Here is a 21,990-nt window from a genome sequence, read left to right as displayed (position 1 = left end):
TAGAATGAATTAAAGAAATGCTGTATGTTCCTTTAAGCAGGGGTGAGGAATGTTGAGATAAAGTTGTCAGGAAGAGGAACATTAAGGTATTGAACAATGGGTCCACTTAAGCTGATGGTGGGACATTAACAGGAGACTGGTGAGAGTTAATAAGGACATGAGATATGTGTCTAGCCCCAGGTAAATTTATCAGTTCTGCTCCCTTTGTAATCTTGTTAATCTCGCGCCCTTTTATCTGTATAAATAAGGTGGTTTGAGCCTTGAATGGCGCTCACATTTTCTGGGTGTATTAGCAGAACGCTTTTGCTAATAAACAGAGTGGTCTGACAAATTGTGAGTCCTGAGACTGACTTTGACAATTTGGAGGTCCCACGGAGATGGCAACCGTCTTCACTGGGGCCGTGTGATTCCTGACCGTTTTTCAGGACGACCGTGGCAGCCGGCACCTGGGCATTTGGCCCGAATGGTCCGCCGCCGGAACGGAAGGGTGCACGACCACCAAACTTGTTGGTTCTCACTCTGTTCTGGTAGGGATCCCGGGATCTTACATCAGGAATCTGGTCAGGTAATTATTTCTGTGTTTTGTCCGGACTGAGGACTGTCCCGTCTCTGTGTCTATCCGTCCTCCTGTGGAGTGTTTGAGTCTGGGTGCCATCTCCATCCGGGGATCGGCCGACCAAGGGGTTCCTGTCCCCGCGGTCTGAGTGAGTGAAATCTGCACAGTCACAGCCGCACCGCACCTTGGGTGAAACCCTTGGTGTGAAAGCAAGGGCGACTGAGGCAGTAGCCTGTGGGCTCCTTTTGTGTGTTGCACCGGGCATCGCTCTGACAACCCCGAATTTCCTTCTTGTGTGATTGGTGTGTGTAAAGTCCTCCTGTAAGGGTAACCAGACGTCTAAGTCGGGACAGTTCCCTAAAGGAACACCGGCTCATTTTATGTATTTTAGGAAGGGTCTGGACTCCTGTAAATTTCTGGAAAAATGGTCTAGGCTAACTCAGGGAGATCCCAAAACTCAGTGGCCACTGTTAGGATCTTGGGACAAAGACCGAGTGGACGTCTTAAAAGACAAACTCGGCCAACCTAAAACTAAATTGGCTAGAGGAGAGGTTGATTGTTTCATGCAGTGGTGGGAAGAGGCAAATGGTAGGTGGACAGAATCGAAACTCGCCTCTCTCAAAGATTCTAATGATAAGTTAAAAGCTTTATTGGAAGCCTCCTCTCCCACCACCAGACCGAGCGCTCCCCTTTACCCTGTTCTCCGAGAAGACTCGGATCGATCCCAACCCCCTTCATACTCCCATCTCATTGTGGAAGAGGACGAAGAAAGCCCATTGTTAAATTCTGGGGATGACGATGAGGAAGACGCATTAATTGGCTTGGCAGCCTTGCGTCGGATCAATAGACGGTCACCAACCTCCCCAGTTCAGGAACAACTCTCAGAGGTCTCCAGTTCAGGCCAGTCCGGATCATCCGATACCGCCCAGACGCATTCCTCCGGTACCGCTCAGACCCGTAAACCCCCCCCCCCCGTTCCCCCCAAACCCTCCAGTCCGCCTGACTCCTCTGCGTTCCCTCACACATACGAAGATAGCCTGGATAATGATTGGGCCCACCGCTTGTGCTCTGGCTCTAAAACTATCCAGGCTCCCCTCCGAATCCTGCATACTGGGGGCCAACAAGGGGGTCCCACTTGGAGCTATAAACCCTGGACTCGTGCAGAGTTTCATTCAATTGTAAAAGGCTTTCCAAAGCCCCTGGAAAATCCTACCAAATTCGCAGAGGAATTTTTGTTAGTATGAACCCTCTGAGGCAGACCTCCTGCAGCTGTGCAAGCTACTTGTAATCCCCAGCGAGCATGAAAAATGGCTCACAGCAGCAAATTGGCCCGCCAGTGAGCACCACTCTAATTTGCCAGATACTGGTCCTGACGCTGCCTACCGGAACAAATGTAAAGGCCGAGCTAAACACCTACATGAGGCCATTCCTCGAGTATGGACTCCTAAAACCAACTGGACAGCCATACATTGCTGTAAACAGCGACAGGGAGAAAGCCCGGGCGACTATCGCACCCGTCTGACTGAGGTTTTCCTGCAACATTCTGGTATACAGCAACCGGGTGAAAATGGACAGGGCGCCCTGGCTCATGCATTTGTTAATGGCCTCCTACCTGCTATTGGCAGTATGCTAAAGCGAATAAGTGTTGGGTGGGAGACGGAAACCATGGACAAATTTAAGCAGTGGCAGAGCACTGCCACCGCACTCTAAAAGGAAAGGAGGAACAGTCCTCCCAAAAGTTAATGGCCCTGCAAATACAGCATTATTCAGGGCAGGGCAAACAGTACCGGGGACGGGGAAGGGTCCAAGGACGGGGATGTGGTCGCGGAAGGGGTCGAAGAACTGGATTTTCGGGTTTTGGGGACGTTTGTAATTACTGTAAGCAGCCCGGACATTGGAAGAAGAGTGTCCGCGCCGGCCTGATAGCTCTGTAAATAACCAGCTAGACCCCCTGTTGGCACAGCCCGACAGTCCCCAGCCTTGCTTTGTCCCACAGCAATGATGGGGCGCTGGGGAACCTCAGGAAATTTTAGCTCCTTTACTACCTCTCACTCCCACAGGTGAGTGTGTTTTGACTATCAATGATCTTTCTCTCCCTTTCCTTGTTGATACGGGAGCTTCACTCTCTGCAGTTCGTACTACCGACCTGCCTGCGGTTCCCCGCTCCGGAAAAACCGTGTCCGCTGTGGGCATTACGGGAGTCCCAACCCCTTATCCCCTTTCAAAACCTCTACCGGTCCAAGTTGGTCCCCTTTCCACGGATCATGCCTTCCTTCTCTCTGATTCCACTCCGGTAAACCTTTTGGGTCGGGATCTGTTATGTAAACTTGGCTGTACCATCTATTCTTCCCCGGATGGTGTCTACTTACAAATCCCCAAGTCCTCTCTGAGTGATTCTGTGGCCTCCCTGCTGTCCGAAACTCCCCTTCCCACTCCGGTCCCCTGTTGCCCATTGATCCCGTCCCTTGAACACCTAATTTTGCAGGTCCCATCCTCTCTGTGGCCAACTCACCCATCTGAAGTGGGCCGCCTAAATACTGACCCCGTCTGCATTACTGTTGACTCCTCCAAACCCCTGCCCGCCTGTCTCAATACCCTTTAAACCCCGAAGCCGAGGCTGGCATTGCTCGGGTCCTGACCGCACTGTGGAAACAAGGCATTATTGTCCCCTGCTCCAGCCCCTGTAACACCCCTATCCTCCCAGTTCGAAAAGCTGATGGTAAATCGTGGCGGTTTGTTCAGGATATTCGAGCCATTAACCGCATTGTCATACCCGCCTTTCCTGTTGTCCCTAACTCAGCAACGATTCTGGCTTCTATCCCACCAGGTGCAACTCATTTTACTCTTGTTGATTTGTGCTCTGCTTTCTTTTCTGTCCCGGTTCACCCTGACTCCCAGTATCTCTTTGCCTTTTCTTACAAGGGGCGGCAGTACCCATGGACCACGCTCCCGCAGGGATATACTGAAAGCCCATCTTACTTTTCCCAAGCATTGGCCTGAGATCTTGCTGACCTTGTTTTCCTGTCTGGGTCCACACTAGTCCAATATGTAGAGGATCTACTCCTCTGTTCCCCTTCGTTGTCTGCCTCAGAAACTGATTCTTTAGTGCTCCTTACTGCCCTAGCAAAGAAGGGTCACAAGGCTTCTCACTCTAATCTACAGCTCTGTCAAGCCTCTGTCACATACCTTGGCTTTCTCCTCTCCCAGGGTTCCCGTACACTTTCTCCCGCCCGCGTCCAGGTTATCCTTAGCTTTCCCAGACCCCGCTCCCCACGCCAGGTCTGAAAGTTTTTGGGCATGGCTGGATTTTGCAGGCAATGGATTCCCCAATATGCCTCCCTTGCAAAACCTCTCCAGGACCTCACTCGAGTCTCTGCCTGACCCCATGCCGTGGCCCCCTGAGGCCGACTCTGCCTTTGTTTCCCTCAAACAGGGTTTGGCTTCTGCCCCCGCCTCAGGGCTGCCTGACTACTCTAAGCCTTTTACCCTTTTCTGCCACGAACAATCTGGGTGTGCACTTGGAGTCCTCACTCAGGTGCACAGAGACAAAAACCGCCCAGTGGCTTATTTCCCTGCCACTTTAGACCCTGTTGCCCAAGGCTTACCCCCCTGCCTGCGTGCTGTGGCTGCCGCAGCGCGCCTAGTCGAAATGTCCGAATCCCTTGTCCTTCGCTCTCCCCTTACCCTCATGGTCCCTCGCTCTGTGGAAACTCTCCTGCTACAACGTAACACAGGCCACCTCTCCACCGCCCGCCTTACCAGGTATGAACTTTTACTGCTGTCGGCTTCGTATATCACCATAAAGCGTTGTTCTCAGTTAAACCCTGCCACTCTCCTTCCTTTGTCTGATGACGGTGATCCTCACGACTGCCTTGCAACTGTCTCTGCTGTCATCGTCCCGCGCTCTGACCTTTCTGATGTCCCTCTCCCTAACTCTGACCTTGTTTTGTTTACTGATGGTTCCTGTTTTCGAGATGACCAAGGTTGTCTCCTTGCAGGATACACTGTAGTGTCACTCTCTGAAACTCTAGAAGTTGTGCCTTTACCTTCTGTGACCTCAGCGCAAGTCACCGAATCGGTTGCCCTCACCCGTGCCTGCTTTTTGGCGGAGGGATGCTCCGCCACCATTTACACTGACTCCCGCTACGCTTTTGGGGTTGTACATGACTTTGGCACCCTCTGGCAAGCTCGGGGTTTCCTTACCTCCGCCGGTACCCCATCAAAAATGGCCCCTACATCGCTGCTCTCCTGTATGCAGTTTTACTTCCGTCTGCCCTAGCTATTGTTAAGTGCCCTGGCCACTCGATGGCGGATACTGATGTTGCTAAGGGTAACGCATTTGCTGACGCCTCTGCTAAACATGCTGCTGCCATAGAACCTTCCCCAGATGCGTTTCTAGGTTCCCTTTCTGTTTCTATACCACCGCCGTCCCTCACTGACCTCACCCTGCTCCAAGACTCTGCCCCAGAAGCCGAAAAAGACTCCTGGGTTGCCCAGCGTTGCTCTCTACATCCTGATTCCCTTTGGCGTTCGCCTACTGGCACCTTTTTGGCCCCCTTTTCACTCTACCCGTCGCTGGCTGCCCTGCTACACGGTGTTTTGCATGTCGGAAAGGAGGGGATGGTCTCTGCTGTAACTAAGGCAGGATGGTGGGGCCCCCATTTCAGCTCTTTTGCAGCCCGCCACTGTGCCACCTGTACCACTTGCCAAAGCCACAATATTGGTAAACCTGGAAAAGTGGCTCAGGGGTTCCGGGGCCTGCCCCAGGCACCATTCTTGCATTGGCAACTTGATTTTGTACAAATGTCTAAGTGTCAACAATTTGAATTTATTTTGGTTATGGTATGTTTATTTTCTGGTTGGATCGAAGCCTTTCCTTGTCAAAAGGCTGACTCACTGTCTGTTGCCAAATGTTTATTAAATCATATTATGCCTGCCAAGGGAATTCCTGCCACTCTGTCCTGTGATCGGGGTACACATGTTACCGGACAACTTGTTCAACACCTGGATCGTGTATTACATATCACACACCTGTTGCACTGTCCCTACCACCCACAGAGCGCAGGTGTAGTTGAAAGACAAAATGGTGTACTTAAAGATAAGCTTGCTAAAATTTGTGACTCTACAGGGTTAAGCTGGCCAGCAGCCTTACCGTGGGCCCTTATGGAAATGCGATCCACTCCATCCCAAAGGCATAAATTGAGTCCCTTTGAAATTGTTATGGGACGCCCTATGCGAGCTATGGCTACCATTACTCCAGTCCCAGACTTGAACTTGACGCACAGTACGCTCCTTCAATATTGCAAGGGATTAATGCAAGCCGTAAGTCACTTCCATTCACAGGTTCGAGCCGCCTGGCCGACGGAACCCACCTCTGACGCTTGCCACGACCTCGAACCAGGTGATTGGGTCTACATACGGCACCACCATCGAAAACACGCCTTGGAGCCCCGGGGGAAGGGTCCTCATCAGGTACTGCTTACTACCCAGACGGCTGTTAAACTATCTGGCATCGCAGCGTGGATACATGCTTCGCAGTGTAAGAAGGCACCACCCCCAGCGAACCAATCATCACCTCAGGACCACGCAGAGTCAATTTTGACTCCAGAAGAAGACGTAGAGGAACAGCCTGCAAAACCTTACCATCTACGCTCTCGTAAGGGTTGCCAGAAGCAGACGATGACCTAAAGCAAGGCCCAAAAAGGAGCAGTAGCGAGCCTAGCGCCTGCTGCCTGGTGGACGTAAAACCGTGACTGCGGTTCCCTCAGTTGAGGTTGTCAGACCCAGAAGGGCCTTGCCTCCAACATGCGCCTGTGGTGGCACCTGTTCCTCGGCTGCTGGGTGTCACAGAGTGTGGGGGCTGGAAGATGGCTGGATCACCCCCAAAGCCAGCATGTCCCTGACCTCTCTTTCCAGGTCCTAAGCAGTTTTCCCTGTGACTCGGAAGGGGGGGCATTTTATAGGCGGGTGCGATCCTGTCTGCACCCGGTGGACAGTCAGATTAGTGCGTCCAGGCAGGTTGGAAAACAGCTGTCAGTACAGATGCAGCACCCCTCTGATCTCATGCAAAAAGGCTCCTGAGATTACAAGCAGTAGTTGAAATAATGGCAAATGAAACTGGAGAATCTTTAAGAGCCCTGGCCAAAGAAACAGGGGCGATCCGACAGATGACTGTCCTCCGACGAGCTGGACTGCGGGGCCTCCCTGCCACAAGGGGGGCCTGATAAGCTTGGGGTTCTTAGGCCCCTGCCCTGGTGAGTTGTTCTGGGGGCTGCACCCCTCGCCCCGGCTCTGTCCCCCAGGTCCCTGCCTGCCTGGCCTGGTCCTTCGCCCCAGCACCCTCCTGCTTCCTGGGGGCTGGACTGTGAAACTCGCGAGGGTGCTTCAGGGGGTGATTTCCACACCCCGGGGGCACCACACCCAGCTAAATGCTCCACCCCCGAGCGAGGCAGGGAGAGCCCGGGGACCCAGCGGGGTGGGAGAGCGGGTGACAGACTCCTGGGCTGCCCTGCCACAGCAGGCAGGAGACGATGCGCTGGAGCAGACGACTCGTGGGGGCAATCCGGGCTGGCGGGAGCGGGCCCAGCATATCCCCATGACCCGAGAAATACCCTGGGGGGCCGGCTGGCCCGACTTAGCATCCGCCGGCAGGGCAGCCCCTGGCTGAATAACAGCACAGCCCTTCCGAACTGGGGCTCTGGCTTTATTGGGGATGAACAGCCGGGCGATGGAGCTGAGCGAAGCGGGGGTGGGGGGAAGGGGTAGCAGGATCCGTTGGCCAGGTCGTTCTGCCCGGCCTGGTGCTGGAGCGGGCGCAGTGTCTGATGGGCAGGGGTGGTCGCCGGGTCTCCGCTGGGCGGCAGTGATAGCAGCATCCTTCCGCGGGTGGGGGTCGCCAGAGATGCCCAGGCTGGCTAGGGAAAGAGGAGACACGCCATGGGGTCAGCATTGCGGCTGGGGGCTCTGGGGGATCCCCACCCCTGCTGCTCTCCGGCTGGGTTTGTTTCTGGGAGTTGGAGGAGGCGTCCGCCCCGCGTCAGACCAGCCGAGTGGGTCACGTTTGCAGAGAGCCAAGCTGTGGCCCTGGGGAGCGGCTGCCTGGGGCAGGAGTGAGGACACCCCTTCCGCACCCAGGGGCCCGCAGGCATGCCCGCCGGCTGGCACTCCGGCCCCCATGGGGGTGCTCTGAGCTCCGCTCCGAGGGCACACCCGTCCGTCTGTCACAGACCGTGATGTTCCAGCCTGCGCTGCTCCGGGATCCGTTTGCTCCTTGGCCTCTGCTGGGGCTGCCAGCCAGGGGGCGATGGCGGGGGGGGGGGGAAGGGGTTGTGACCTGGACCCACCACCAAGGACTCACTCGAGCCCAGCAAACTCACTGCACCGCAGCCAGCAAGCAGCACTCAGACCGGAACACTTGCTCACCGCTGCCTTGGGTGAGCCCGAGTCTCTGCAGCCCAGGCCGGACCCCGGAAACCCCTGCCCCATTGCTGCCTGCCCTTGGTCCCTCTTGGGGGCGCTGGACACGCCCCCTCCTGCTACGGTGCATCTTGGCGCCCTCTGCTGGGCTGTGGGATCAGCCCCTGGGGAGGACAGTGGGTCAAAGGGCATCAGTCCCAAGGGGAGCGGGCACGGAGCGCTCTGCAGGGGGGCTCGGCCGGAGGGGGGAGATATCTGGTGCCCAGCCCAGAGCCCCCGAAGGGAACCATGAGCAGCCCAGCCCCCACCTGGTCCCAGGGCCTTGCCTGCGGGTGCCCGTCCTACCATGCTGTGGATGTGGGGTGGCTAGGACGGCAGCTCTCCGGAGAAGGCATACACGCCGATATGGTGGAGCACTTCGCCCGTCTCCTGCACAGTCCTGCACTCCTCCTCGTGTCTCGTCTCCATCTCCTGCAGGGGCAGAGGTGCCAGGTCACAGCTCCGGCCAGGGAGCTGGTGCAGATCCAGCCCCAAGCAGCACCCCGGGGGCATGGGCTGGGCCCAGCGCTGTTGGCACCATCAGTCTGCACAGAGCATGGAACCGCTGAGCCTCAGTGCTCGCGTGCTGCATGCGTGTGTATGTCCGTGTGCATGTCATGGGCATGTGCATGTCCTGGCATCTACCAGGAGCACAGGTGTCTGTCCGTCCTCCGTGCGCAGACCCATGCTGCACCTGGGAGTGGGACCTGGGGGGTGGAATGGCCCAGCTGAGCCTGGCCTCACCCAGCACTGCTCCCAGGCCCCTTGCCGACGTGTTGGATTTTCCCAGCACCTGCTCCCAGGAGAGCGGCTCTGTGCCCGATCCCTGCCCGCGGGCGCACTCACAGCTTGCTGCTTCTCCTTCCTGCAGTGCGTGTAGCTACCCAGCACCTCGTCCGGGCTGCGGGAGTCAAACTTGACACAAGCCAGGCAGATCTGCTTCCTCTGAGGAGAGAGGGACCAAGTGAAGCCTCCAGCCCCGTGGGCAGCGCCCAGGGGCTGCCGAGAACATGCAGCAGCTCTGCCCGGCCAGCTCCCCCTGCTGCACGTGTCCCCAGGGCCGTCTGTGCCCCTCCCTCACCGCGGGGGATATTCCCCCTCACACCCACAGGTCGGTGCACCTACACCCCTGCACGCCCGGCCCCAATCCGTGTAGGTGCTGGGCCTCCCCAGTCTATGTCCCCCGCACAGCCTGTGGGGTGAGGCAGGCGCTGACCCCAGCACAGCCAGAGCCACACGGTGACTTGTCCCCGGGGAGTCCCTGGCAGAGCAGGGACCGGAGCCCAGCACCTTGCCCCGCGGGCAGCCGCCTCCAGCCCCCACCACGCAGGGTCCAGCTGAGCCCCCCTGCTCCGCGCACACTCAGCCGCGTGCCAGCGCTCAGCTCCTCCCTGCCGCTCGCACGCTCCGCACTCCTCCCTGGGGCCCGGCGGAGCTGGGGGCTGCCCCCCACCTCATTCCCGGGGTGGGGAGCGCGTCACCGCAGCCCCGCTCCCCAGTGGAGGGAGGGGAAATGACCCTCCGGAGCAGTGACCCAGCCGCCCGGACAGAGAGAGGTCGGAGGCGGCTGGCCCCTCGCTCACCCCTCTGCGGTTGAGGGCACAGTCCTGTCTGCTCCCCGGCTGGTTCCGGCACTGGGTCTGCTGGAGCTTGACCCGCAGCCGCACAAAGGGCCCCGCCGGATACTCCTGGAACGAAAGAGAAACATAAGAACATAAGAACATAAGAAAGGCCGTACTGGGTCAGACCAAAGGTCCATCTAGCCCAGTATCTGTCTACCGACAGTGGCCAATGCCAGGTGCCCCAGAGGGAGTGAACCTAACAGGCAATGATCAAGTGATCTCTCTCCTGCCATCCATCTCCATCCTCTGACGAACAGAGGCTAGGGACACCATTCTTACCCATCCTGGCTAATAGCCATTTATGGACTTAGCCACCATGAATTTATCCAGTCCCCTTTTAAACATTGTTATAGTCCTAGCCTTCACAACCTCCTCAGGTAAGGAGTTCCACAAGTTGACTGTGCGCTGCGTGAAGAAGAACTTCCTTTTATTTGTTTTAAACCTGCTGCCTATTAATTTCTTTTGGTGACCCCTAGTTCTTGTATTATGGGAATAAGTAAATAACTTTTCCTTATCCACTTTCTCAACATCACTCATGATTTTATATACCTCTATCATGTCCCCCCTTAGTCTTCTCTTTTCCAAACTGAAGAGTCCTAGCCTCTTTAATCTCTCCTCATATGGGACCCTCTCTAAACCCTTAATCATTTTAGTTGCTCTTTTCTGAACCTTTTCTAGTGCTAGAATATCTTTTTTGAGGTGAGGAGACCACATCTGTACACAGTATTCGAGATGTGGGCGAACCATGGATTTATATAAGGGCAATAATATATTCTCAGTCTTATTCTCTATCCCCTTTTTAATGATTCCTAACATCCTGTTTGCTTTTTTGACCGCCTCTGCACACTGCATGGACATCTTTAGAGAACTATCCACGATGACGCCAAGATCTTTTTCCTGACTCGTTGTAGCTAAATTAGCCCCCATCATGTTGTATGTATAGTTGGGGTTATTTTTTCCAATGTGCATTACTTTACATTTATCCACATTAAATTTCATTTGCCATTTTGTTGCCCAATCACTTAGTTTTGTGAGATCTTTTTGAAGTTCTTCACAATCTGCTTTGGTCTTAACTATCTTGAGTAGTTTAGTATCATCTGCAAACTTTGCCACCTCACTGTTTACCCCTTTCTCCAGATCATTTATGAATAAATTGAATAGGATAGGTCCTAGGACTGACCCTTGGGGAACACCACTAGTTACCCCTCTCCATTCTGAGAATTTACCATTAATTCCTACCCTTTGTTCCCTGTCCTTTAACCAGTTCTCAATCCATGAAAGGACCTTCCCTTTTATCCCATGACAGCTTAATTTACGTAAGAGCCTTTGGTGAGGGACCTTGTCAAAGGCTTTCTGGAAATCTAAGTACACTATGTCCACCGGATCCCCCTTGTCCACATGTTTGTTGACCCCTTCAAAGAACTCTAATAGATTAGTAAGACACGATTTCCCTTTACAGAAACCATGTTGACTATTGCTCAAGAGTTTATGTTTTTCTATGTGTCTGACAATTTTGTTCTTTACTATTGTTTCAACTAATTTGCCCGGTACCGACGTTAGACTTACCGGTCTGTAATTGCCGGGATCACCCCTAGAGCCCTTTTTAAATATTGGCGTTACATTAGCTAACTTCCAGTCATTGGGTACCGAAGCTGATTTAAAGGACAGGTTACAAACCTTAGTTAATAGTTCCGCAACTTCACATTTGAGTTCTTTCAGAACTCTTGGGTGAATGCCATCTGGTCCCGGTGACTTGTTAATGTTGAGTTTATCAATTAATTCCAAAACCTCCTCTAGTGATACTTCAATCTGTGACAGTTCCTCAGATTTGTCACCTACAAAAGCCAGCTCAGGTTTGGGAATCTCCCTAACATCCTCAGCCGTGAAGACTGAAGCAAAGAATCCATTTAGTTTCTCCGCAATGACTTTATCATCTTTAAGCGCTCCTTTTGTATTTTCATCGTCAAGGGGCCCCACTGGTTGTTTAGCAGGCTTCCTGCTTCTGATGTACTTAAAAAACATTTTGTTATTACCTTTGGAGTTTTTGGCTAGCCGTTCTTCAAACTCCTCTTTGGCTTTTCTTATTACACTCTTGCACTTAAGTTGGCAGTGTTTGTGCTCCTTTCTATTTGCCTCACTAGGATTTGACTTCCACTTTTTAAAGGAAGTCTTTTTATCTCTCACTGCTTCTTTTACATGGTTGTTAAGCCACGGTGGCTCTTTTTTAGTTCTTTTACTGTTTTTCTTAATTTGGGGTATACATTGAAGTTGAGCCTCTATTATGGTGTCTTTACAAAGGGCCCACGCAACTTGCAGGGATTTCACTTTAGTCACTGAACCTTTTAACTTTTGTCTAACTAACCCCCTCATTTTTGTATAGTTCCCCCTTTTGAAATTAAAGGCCACAGTGTTGGGCAGTTGAGGTGTTCTTCCCACCACAGGGATGTTGAATGCTATTGTATTATGGTCACTATTTCCAAGCGGTCCCGCTATAGTTACCTCTTGGACCAGCTCCTGCGCTCCACTCAGGATTAAATCTAGAGTCGCCTCTCCCCTTGTGGGTTCCCGTACCAGCTGCTCCATGAAGCAGTCATTTAAAGTATCGAGAAATTTTATCTCTGCATTTCGTCCTGAAGTGAAATGTTCCCAGTCAATATGGGGATAATTGAAATCCCCCACTATTATTGGGTTCTTAATTTTGATAGCCTCTCTAATTTCCCTTAGCATTTCATCATCACTATTACTGTCCTGGTCAGGTGGTCGATAATAGATCCCTAATGTTATATTTTTACTAGAGCATGAAATTTCTATCCATAGAGACTCTATGGAACCTGTGGATTCGCTTAAGATTTTTACTTCATTTGAATCTACACTTTCTTTAACATATAGTGCCACTCCTCCCCCTGCACGGCCTGTTCTGTCCTTCCGATATATTTTGTACCCCGGAATGATTGTGTCCCATTGATTGCTCTCAGTCCACCAGGTTTCTGTGATGCATATTATATCTATATCCTCCTTTATCACAAGGCACTCTAGTTCACCCATCTTATTATTTAGACTTCTGGCATTTGTGTACAAGCACTTTAAAAACTTGTCCCTGTTTATTAGCCTGCCTTTTTCTGATGTGCCAGCTTCTTTTTTATGTGGCTGTTTATCATCTGATCCGGCCCTTACATTATACTTTTCAGTCCTCTGCTCCTGACTATAACCTTTTTCTGATGTGCCAGATTCTTTTTTATGTGACTGTTTATCATCTGATCCGGCCCTTACATTATACTTTTCAGTCCTCTGAAAGTATAAACCAGGTGTCATGGAGTGTGGGGGAGATACGGCCCTGCACCCCCGGCTTTAGACGACAGGAACACAGTCCAAGACAGGTCTTGCAGGTAGAGACAACAGGACCCCCTCAGTTAGGTCGATCTGGAGGGAGGCCAGAGCCCTGTTGGGGAACCAGAGCCCATCTGGGCTCCTCTCCATTTCCCCAGCCAGCTCCAAACTGAAACTCCCTCCAGCGCTCTTACTTCACCTTCCCCCGGCTCCTCCCCCAGCCTTTGTCCATTTCCCAGGCAAAGGTGTCACCTGGCCCCACCCCCTTCCTGGGTTCTCATGTTACATGCTCAGGTAACTTCCCTCAAGGAAAGTCTCCCATCCCCCATGCAGACAGCCCCAGCAAAACTCCCCTGCAACTTTCCCAGGTCAATACTCCCCACTCAGGACTCAAAGACCACATTAAGAACATTCCCAGATCGTCACACCAGGGTCAGCAAAGCGCTGCTGGCAGCTCCTGCCAGAGCCCCAGGCTCCCCGGGACGCGTGGGTCCTGAGGAAAGGCCCTGCGTGCTAAGGGGAGTGTGCATTGCTCACTGTGACTAGCCAGTGCCCAGGGGTGCGCTGGAGACTCCAGCCCAGCACAGAGCCAGGGGCCTGGGCATGCGGCCTGCACCAACCAGCCACCTCCGGGGTACAGCCTCACTCGCCCGCCATGGCGCGACCCTGTGAGGGGCAGTGTCGCCCCAGGCGACGGAGGGGCTGGTAGAGACTCCCTCTGCCTCGTGCTGCTCCCGGCCCCCAAGTCTGACAGGACGTCCAACGCGCCCGCTCCCATGAGCAGCGCTGTCCGCAGAGGAGCCTGGGAGAAGCCCCTGAGCGCCCCGCGGCTTGTGCTGGAGTGTGGGGGGTTCGCCCCGTGCCGCAGCAGCCGGGAAGGGGCCAATGGCTGGTGGGTTACGTCTCCGGTGGGGCCGAGGGGCACAGCCGGGAGGAAAAGCTGCCATCGGAGAGGCCGGGCACTGTGGGCAGCCAGCCCGAGCTCGGCCGCAGCGTGGGAGGAAGCTGCAGCAGGCGCTGGAGCGCCCGGGAGAGCGGGTTACAGCCCAGGGAGGGGCAGCGAGGGATTGTGAGCAGCACCAACAGCTGCCAATGCGCAGCCCTAGACTGGACCCCAGGGGAGTGGGTGGGCTTGGGGTCCCTCAGAAGGGGTGGGGCGAGCCTGGGGAGCAAAGGGGCGGGGCTACTGGGACGTCACCACTCCTAGGCCCCGACAGTGCCCCGCACCCTGTGCCTGCCGCTGGCTGCCCCCTCAGGGGGGCCGGGCACAGTTCATGTGTAGCTGAGCTCTGCAGGTCAACGCCCATTCGCCTCTGACAAGGCTGGCCAGGTGCCCGCAACCCAGCCTAGCCCTCCTGGGCCAGTACGCTGAGCCCCGTTAGCTGGAACCAGCTCTCCCGACCGACGCCCGCCTCGCGCTGCCTGCCGGGCCGTGAGCAGCTCCATGGGGCCAGGCTCCGTCCTGCTTTCCCCATTCTGGCTGTGCAGAGCCCTGGCCACCTAGCCGGCCTTGTCCCCCCAGGCGATGCACGACGCATGAGCCACTGGGAGTGCTGAGCATGGCTGTGTCTGCACCAAGCTCTGCAGAGCTCCAGTTCATCCCCAGGCCCCTGCCCATCGCCATCCCACCCCCCTCCCTGTACCCAAACCCAGTCCTCCCCACAGCTCCCCTTCCCTGCCCCCAGCCAGTCTCTGCAGACCTCCTCCGTCCCCACCCATGGGCGCTGTGTACCCCCACTGCAAACCCACCCAGAGGGGCTCTCAGCCATGAGAGTCCCACGTTCCTTTCGTCCCACAGGATCCCAAAGCACCATACAGGCTGGGTAGACAGGAATCGCTTCCCCCATCACTGCGGAGCAGCCACCTCTGGGGAGGGACTCAGCAGCTCAGCGCACAGCAACGCGTCGCCGGCTCTCACGCACTCACTGTTTCAGTGACGTCTTCCACGGCCTGTTTCTTGTACACCCATTGCACGAATTTCCTGTTGTGAAAATCCTCCAGCACCAAGTCCACCACCCTCTCCTGCAGCGTCAATTCGCTAGCCGCAGCCAGGGCCACCAAGCCCAAGCCCAGAACTAGCAGCCCCTTCATCTGTGCGGGTGGCGAATGGATCCCAGGGCGCCGTCTGCCCCTCTCCCCCACCCCAAGAACTCCCCTCTGTTGATCTTAGTCTTCCATTAACTAATTCCCCAGAAGCTGCCCTACTCCTCCCCCTGCCCCGGCCAGCACCCTGCCCATTGCAATCTCTGTCATCGATTTGTTGTCGGGAGCTGCTGGAGAGAGGCAGGCAAAGTTGGCACAGCCCGGCCGTGGGGGTGGGGCAGGAGGGAGGGCGAGCCAGGGGAACGGGTTGCCCAGTTCCTGGTGGCCTGGAAGCTCTGTCCTGTGGCTGGTCACTAAACCCATCTCGCCTCTAGGGCTGGATTGAAGGAGCCCATTCGGTGCTGCAGCCGCAGGTCCCTGGAGCCAGAGCACATCCTTTCTTGGCTCCTCTCCCCGGCTGTGTCCGGGGGAAGCTCTGCACGCCCTGCGGGTCACCGCAATGCAGAGACCCACCGCCCTGCCAGCTCGCCCCACACCGAGCCCCCATCTGACCAGGGACAGGGGTGTGTTTGGGGTGGGGGAGGGGACGCTCAGGAGGTAGGATGGAAAGAGACTCACAGAGGTTCAGCTTCTGCCACCCGTTGCTTCCGGCCTGGTGCTGGGAGCCCCCCGGGCTGGCTCCTCCTCACAGCCCTCTGCAATCCAGGGGCATCGCCCAGCGCAGGGCACCGGGGCAGTGCATACTGAGTGAGGGGTGGGGCGGGGTCACGTCATGGTCACTATCCCTGCAGCCCAGCGAGAGGAATCTCCCGGCGAGCGAATGGCAAAGAAAGGAACCGAACTCCCAGACCTGAGGCCATCCCTCCGGAGCTCTTCCCAACGGGCGCCCTGAGCTCTGACAGCTGCAGGGGTTCTGGCTCTAGGGGTGCTGCCCACAGGGGGCTCCGCAGGCTTTCCCCACCCCCGCCCTGTGACGAGAACGGAGCTCAGAGCAGCAGCGAGGGCAAAGCCTGGACAGGTCCCACTGAGTCCATCTTGCTCCCTACAAGCTGGGGAACCGGGCTGTGTCCGTCCCTGGTGCTGGGTCTCCCAGCCCCCACGGCTGGATCAGTTTGTTTGTCCGTTCTGGTCGCTACGTTTTATCGGAAACCTAACAGATGTTCCACCCAGAGAGAGCAACCGTGTGGCAGAGCGGAACCTTTCCCAGGCAGGCAGGGGCCCCGTGGCATCGGGTCACTGGCTGGGAGGGCAGGTGGATTAGGCAACAGAGGAACAGAGAGCAGGGGTTGGAAATGCTGAAGGTTGTGCTGGTTTGAAGTTCAGTGTTTCTCCGAATGGTTCGAAAAGCTGAATTCTCAGCACAGAGTCTGAGCGCTTGGGGAGGGCGGGGGGCAGCGGAGATACTTCTCCTTAGATACTGAAGCCAGCTATTCCCTGCTCTGTGCCTCACCCACGCCCCTAACCGTAGCCTGCCCCCCCCAGCCCCTGATCCCACTTTCTCCCTGCCAACCAGACTCAACCCTCGCGCTGCTCTTCTAATCCTTCGTAAAGTACTTAAAGTACGCTCCTCCCGCCTTCAAAGTGTTCCGAGCCGACCTCCTCTCTCCAGGCCCCACTCCCCACTGCCACCAAGCCAATCTAGCCCACAGCTCCCCCAGCCGTGCTCCCAGCTGATTCCCTGGCCAGGTTGAAAGAGAGGCAGGGGGAGGGTGACTGCACAGGGAGTACAGCCGGGGAATCAGGGAGCATTTCTAAAGCTAGCCCGGTATAGTTAAAGTGGGGCTGGGAGCATGGGTGACAGGTTTGTATTATTTTTGATGGTGCCCAGAACGGGTCAGAGCAGAGCCGTCCTGTCCACAGGGGCCTGGCACCAGCAGTAGCGAGTGACCTGGCCCCAGCCGGCCCCGCCCTGCTCCCGGCATCGCTCGGGGGAGGGGACGGAAGCCGGAAAGAGGCGGGGCGGTGGTTTGGGGGAAGGGGTGGAATGGGGGTGAGGAGGGTGCGGAGCAGGGGCGAGAAGAGCCGGGGGGGGCAGAGGCTTGGGGGAAGGGGCGGAGTAGAGGTGAGGAGGGGGCGGAGCAGGGGCGAGAAGAGCCGGGGGGGGCGGAGGTTTGGGGGAAGGAGTGGAGGCGGGGCGGAGTGGGGCAGGCTGGGGCCGGGTCACTTGCTGCTGCCAACGCCAGGTCCCCCGCTACCCCGCAGGCTGCCCTGGACCCTGCATCCCCCTGAAGCACGGGGCCCCCCGAAGCATGGGGCCAGGGGATGCTGCCCCATCCATCCTATGGACAGGACGGCTCTGAAAATATCAGCCCAAACACTGAATATTGCTGAATATTGGTGGAGCACGGGCACCGCAGGCCCATAGAACTCGCCGCCTATGGTTGGAAGCTTTGATTGAAATGTATTAGCTGTTTGTGCTCCTAGTATCACCACCACAGGTGCAGACTTCAAACGGACATGTAAACAACATCCACAGGGGATCCGGAGACTTTCTCCCCACTCGGGCTGGAGCTCAGGTCTCTGTGACTTGTGGAGCACCTGAATGGCATTACTGACGCCCAAGCAGAGTGGGGATTTGCAACCCTCACACCTGGGGGGGGGGAGGCTAGTGGGTTAGATGGTGTGTGGGGTGTGGGGGTGGGGCAGGAAATAATACTTGGGACTCCTGGTTTCTATTTCTAGTGTTGCCAATGCTCCCGATTTCATTGAGTTTCACGCTAGCTGGTGGATTTTGTTAAAGCCCCAGCTCCTGGAGCCACGTTATTACATGAGAATCTCAGCTTTCATTTCAGAAAAAAAGTAAGTTTCTAGTCCTCACCGTTGCAGAGAAAAGCTGGAAAACACGACCCGCGTGCACCCTAAAAGCTCAGAAATGAGAAGGCAAATAAAAGAGCACATTTATTATTTCAAAATGTATTCCCATTATATTTAAGCCAATCCCATGCCTGGGGGTGCCTGACTCATGTTTTAGAATGCTTGGGGTGATAACAGGGGGATCCCCGCCACTGGGAGTGAAGAGGGTTAGAACTAGGGTTGCCAACTTTCCAATTTCTGAAAACTGGACACCACTGCTCCGCCCCCTCTCCCTGAGGCGCCGCCCCCTGCTCCAAGGTCCTGCCCTCCACTCACTCGTCCCCTCCCGCCCAGCTGGGGGACTGCTGCATTCTTCCCACCTCACCAGTTACCTATGGGGGGCAGGAGAGGCTCTCTCCATAGGCCACTCACTCAGGTCACACAAGAAGTCTGTGAAGGAGCTGGGAATAGAACCCAGGTGTCCTGGCTCCCAGCTCCCCCAGCCCCCTGCTCTAACCACAAAACATCATTCCCCTCTCTGAGCCAGGAATAGAGCTCAGGAGCCCTGAGTCCCAGCCCCCCTCTAACCCACTAGCCTCCACTCCCCTCCCAGAGCAGGGGATGGAACCCAGGAGTCCTGGCTCCCAGCCCCCCTGCTCTAACCACTACTCTCCACTCCCCTCCCAGAGCCAGGGAGAGAACCCAGGAGTCCTGACTCCCAGCTCTCCCCTCCAGCCCCCCAGCACCGAGGCAAGGGATGGTCCTAAACACACCCAGGCATCCTGTGTCTGTCAGGGTCCATGGAACAGGGGGAGGGGGCTGCTTGCTTCCGTCTGGGGAACTTGCCCCATTGTTTGTAGCCGACCCCTGGAAGCCATGACCCGCTAACCCTAGCAGGCTGAAGAAAACTTACATGGAACAGAAATATTGGTTCTGGGGTCTCCCTCTTCTCCCGAGGTGTTTAAGGAGCCTCCGCTCCTGGTTCCTACACACCCCACGGTGAGGGGCTCTTGGGGCCCTGGCTCCTGGGCTACCTCAGCTGTGGCTGGGGCGGTCTGGCTGCAAAGTGCCAGAGCCTGCCAACTTCCGCCGCCAGAGCGAGCGGGCGCCCGGGTTCCCAGGGAGCGGCGCTGGGGGCTGGCCAGGCTCCTACCTGGGTGGTGATTGCGCCATGTGCGGAGCTGGGATTGGCAGCCCAGCCCGGCAATTCAGGGGAAGTGGTCCCTTGCGATGTGCCAAGCCCAGGCCCCTCTGCAGCCAGTGGGGTGAGAGCAGAGACTGGACAGGGGTTGCTCTCCGAACGGCTCCTCTCCCAACATCCACGCCCTGCAGGTAGCAGGTTGCCCCCTTCCTTCCCACGAGGGTTGCCAGGCAGCCGATTTTCAACCAGAACACCTGGTTGAAATGGGACCCTGGTGGCTCCGGCTGTTAATAGTCCGGTCAGTGGCGCAGTGGCAGGCTCCCTACCTGCCCTGGCTCCATGCGGCTCCCGGAAGTGGCCAGCATGTCTCTGCAGGTCTTCCCGCCCACTCGGCAGGAAGGCTGATCGCGGTTACTCTGGTAACCGGACTTCTAGTGTCTGCTGACCAGACAGTGCCCGATCTCTTTTTCGTCCAGATTTTCCAGTCAAAAACCGGACACCTGGAGACCCTAACTTAGAGCAGGTGGGGCAGGGAGTCAGGACGCCTGGGTTCCATGGCCTCAGCCTTTCAGTTCTCTGCTCCCTAACTGGGCAGAGGTGGCGCTCTGGTACGTCTCTATGGTACAGTGGGAGGGGCACTCTGGTACGTCTCTACGGTCTCTATGGTGCCAGGGGAGCAGCGCTATGCGGGCACGTCTCTATGGTGCCCCGGGAGCGGCGCTCTGGCAGGACTCTATGGTGTTATAGGGCGGCACTCTAGCCGTCTGTGTCAAGGCTCCTCTACAGAACACCGCGCTGGGCCCTCCTGCTCTAACAGCTCGCGGGCGCGCCCTGCCCCGCCCGGAACTACATCTCCCATCACGCCGTGTGGTCCCGTTCTCGCGCGGTGCGTGTAGTCCCGCGTGTTCTCGCGAGATGTCTGGCTCCTAGCTTTCCCGTGATCCTTTGCGGGGCCGCGCTCAGCTGCGGCGTCTCCACGGAGCTGGCTGAGGGTGAGCGCGTCCGTGCGGCGTTGTCATTACGTTCCGACGTGACGTCATCCCGCGAGGCTGGGCGTTCGCCGCGGTGATGCGGGTCTAGGGCTTAGCGCGGGAGTTGGACTGTGTTGCCATAACAATGCGCGATGACGTGTTCCCACCACAAAATGGAGTCACAGGGTGACGTAAGCGCCGCTGCCGTGACGTGAGGAGGCCCTGGCGGGGGGTGTCTGGCGACCACGTGGGGAGTTGGGGTGTGGGGCTGGGTGGAGGGGGTGGGGAGAGGCTGGGGAGAGGGGGTGGGGTTAGGTTGGGTGGAGGGGACGAGTGTGGGGAGAGGCGGGGTGGAGGGGGCAGGGTTAGGTTGGGTGGGGGTGGGTAGAGGGGAGAGGCTGGGTAGAGGGGGTGGGTCTGGGGAGAGGCTGGGTAGAGGGGGTGGGTCTGGGGAGAGGCTGGGTAGAGGGGGTGGTGTGGGGAGTGGCGGGGTGGAGGGGGTGGTGTGGTGGAGGGGTGGGGAGAGGCTGGGTGGAGGGGGTGGGGTTAGGTTGGGTGGAGGGGGTGGGTGTGGGGAGAGGCTGGGTAGAGGGGGCAGGGTTAGGCTGAGTAGAGGGGGTGGTGTGGGGAGTGGCGGGGTGGAGGGGTGGGGAGAGGGTGTGGGTGTGGGGAGAGGCTGGGTGGAGGGGGCGGGTGTGGGGAGAGGCTCGGTGGAGGTTAGTTTTATCTCTTCCAACTGCCCCATGATGAGGTGAGTTAGGAGTTGCGCTGGCAGAGGAATTACTCAGGCTGTTGCCAGGGTGAGAAAGTGACTGGGACTCAGGGGCTGGAATGGAGAAAAGGGAAATTAAGGGTAGATATCAAGGAAAATCTCCTAGTGTATCCGTGACAAGCCTGTAAACCCATCTCCTAAGGCAGTGGTTCGCAACCTTTCCACACTACTGTTCCCCTTTCAGGGGTCTGATTTGTCTTCCTACCCCAAGTTTCACCTCACTTAAAAGCTACTTGCTCACAAAATCAGACATAAAAATACTGAAGTGTCAGTGCACACTATTATTGAAAAATTGCTTACTCTCTCATTTTTACCATAAAGTTATAAAATAAATGGATTGGAATATAAATAATGTACTTACATTTCAGTGTATAGTATATAGAGCAGTATAAGTAAGTCATTGTATGAAATTTGACTTCACTAGTGCTTTTTATGTAGCCTGTTGTAAAACTAGGCAAATCTCTAGATGAGTTGATGTACCCCCTGGAAGATCTCTGTGTACCCCGAGGGCTACGCGTCCCCCTGGTTGAGAACCGCTGTCCTAAGGGAAGGGACGGGAGCCCCGTTAGACAGGACATTACACACTAGCTCTATAAATGGACTGTAGGGGACCATCGTGCCATGGCCCGTGGAGGACGGAGGACGACTGTAGCAATCTCGGTAATAGCTGGGAACAAGCTTTCAGCTCAGCTCTGTTGATGTTTGTCCAACTCACTCTCTGCAGTGCTAGTTCTGTTTGACTTGAATTGAGGGGATGGGCTGAAGGAGACTCAAAGGCGCACTGACTGTTTGCCAGTCTCTGGCTGCTAGTAGAGACAGCCTTGTATTGCAAAGATGCTCAGTCTCACTGCTCTGGGACTTCTGTGAAAAACACATCCTGTGTTCGAGTCTCCTGGGGACAGGCGCTTTCAGCTTGGATTGACCCTTATTGTCCAACACCCCCTGTGCTTAACGAAATATGGAAACAACTCAAATTGCTGAAGGAGCTAAAGTGCCTGAGCTTGGGTGTCAGGCAACAGAATAGGGAGGGGAAGTGCACTTTCTCTTTGTAGATTCCAGGGTTTAGTTGTTCAACTGCGTCAATCAATGGAGCCGTCCAATGGCCTAAGAAATCTCTCCCTGTGCGTAGAGGGGGTTCTGTTGTAGCACAGTGGCTGGGGAGACCTGGAAGCCATCATGTGGGGCAGAGCAGGGAAATGGGAGCAGAACCAAACCCTTGAGTACTTTTTTGTAAATAACTGCAAACCAAGAGAGTGCTGAAAGCCAGTTCTACTCAGATGGCCTAAGCCTGCTTCCCAGTGTCACCCTTT

At 56.0% G+C, this 21,990-nt stretch overlaps 1 protein-coding gene across 1 annotated transcript; it reads right to left on the bottom strand.

Annotated features, from left to right (window-relative positions):
• Positions 1–8,338: 8,338 nt before the first annotated feature.
• LOC135874172 (retinoic acid receptor responder protein 2-like) lies at positions 8,339–15,051 on the bottom strand. The gene is made up of 4 exons (XM_065398924.1): positions 14,887–15,051; positions 9,595–9,699; positions 8,852–8,956; positions 8,339–8,443 (listed from the first exon to the last, which is right to left on the bottom strand). The coding sequence occupies exons 1-4, from the start codon at positions 15,049–15,051 to the stop codon at positions 8,339–8,341; spliced, it is 480 nt and encodes a 159-aa protein (XP_065254996.1).
• Positions 15,052–21,990: the final 6,939 nt, after the last annotated feature.

The sequence above is a fragment of the Emys orbicularis genome, chromosome 2 (assembly GCF_028017835.1).
Source record: "Emys orbicularis isolate rEmyOrb1 chromosome 2, rEmyOrb1.hap1, whole genome shotgun sequence".
NCBI lineage: Eukaryota > Metazoa > Chordata > Testudines > Emydidae > Emys > Emys orbicularis.
Note: the sequence above shows the minus strand (reverse complement) of the source record. Positions and strands in the feature narration are given on the sequence as shown.

Excerpts from the sequence above, each read along its gene's own strand:
- LOC135874172 (XM_065398924.1), bottom strand. The coding sequence starts at position 15,051 with ATGAAGGGGCTGCTAGTTCTGGGCTTGGGCTTGGTGGCCCTGGCTGCG. Across the intron at positions 9,700-14,886 it reads TGGAAGACGTCACTGAAACA|GAGTATCCGGCGGGGCCCTT; the intron begins GTGAGTGCGTGA and ends CTTTCGTTCCAG. Across the intron at positions 8,444-8,851 it reads AGAAGCAGCAAGCTGTGAGT|GAGATGGAGACGAGACACGA; the intron begins GCGCCCGCGGGC and ends CTGCCCCTGCAG.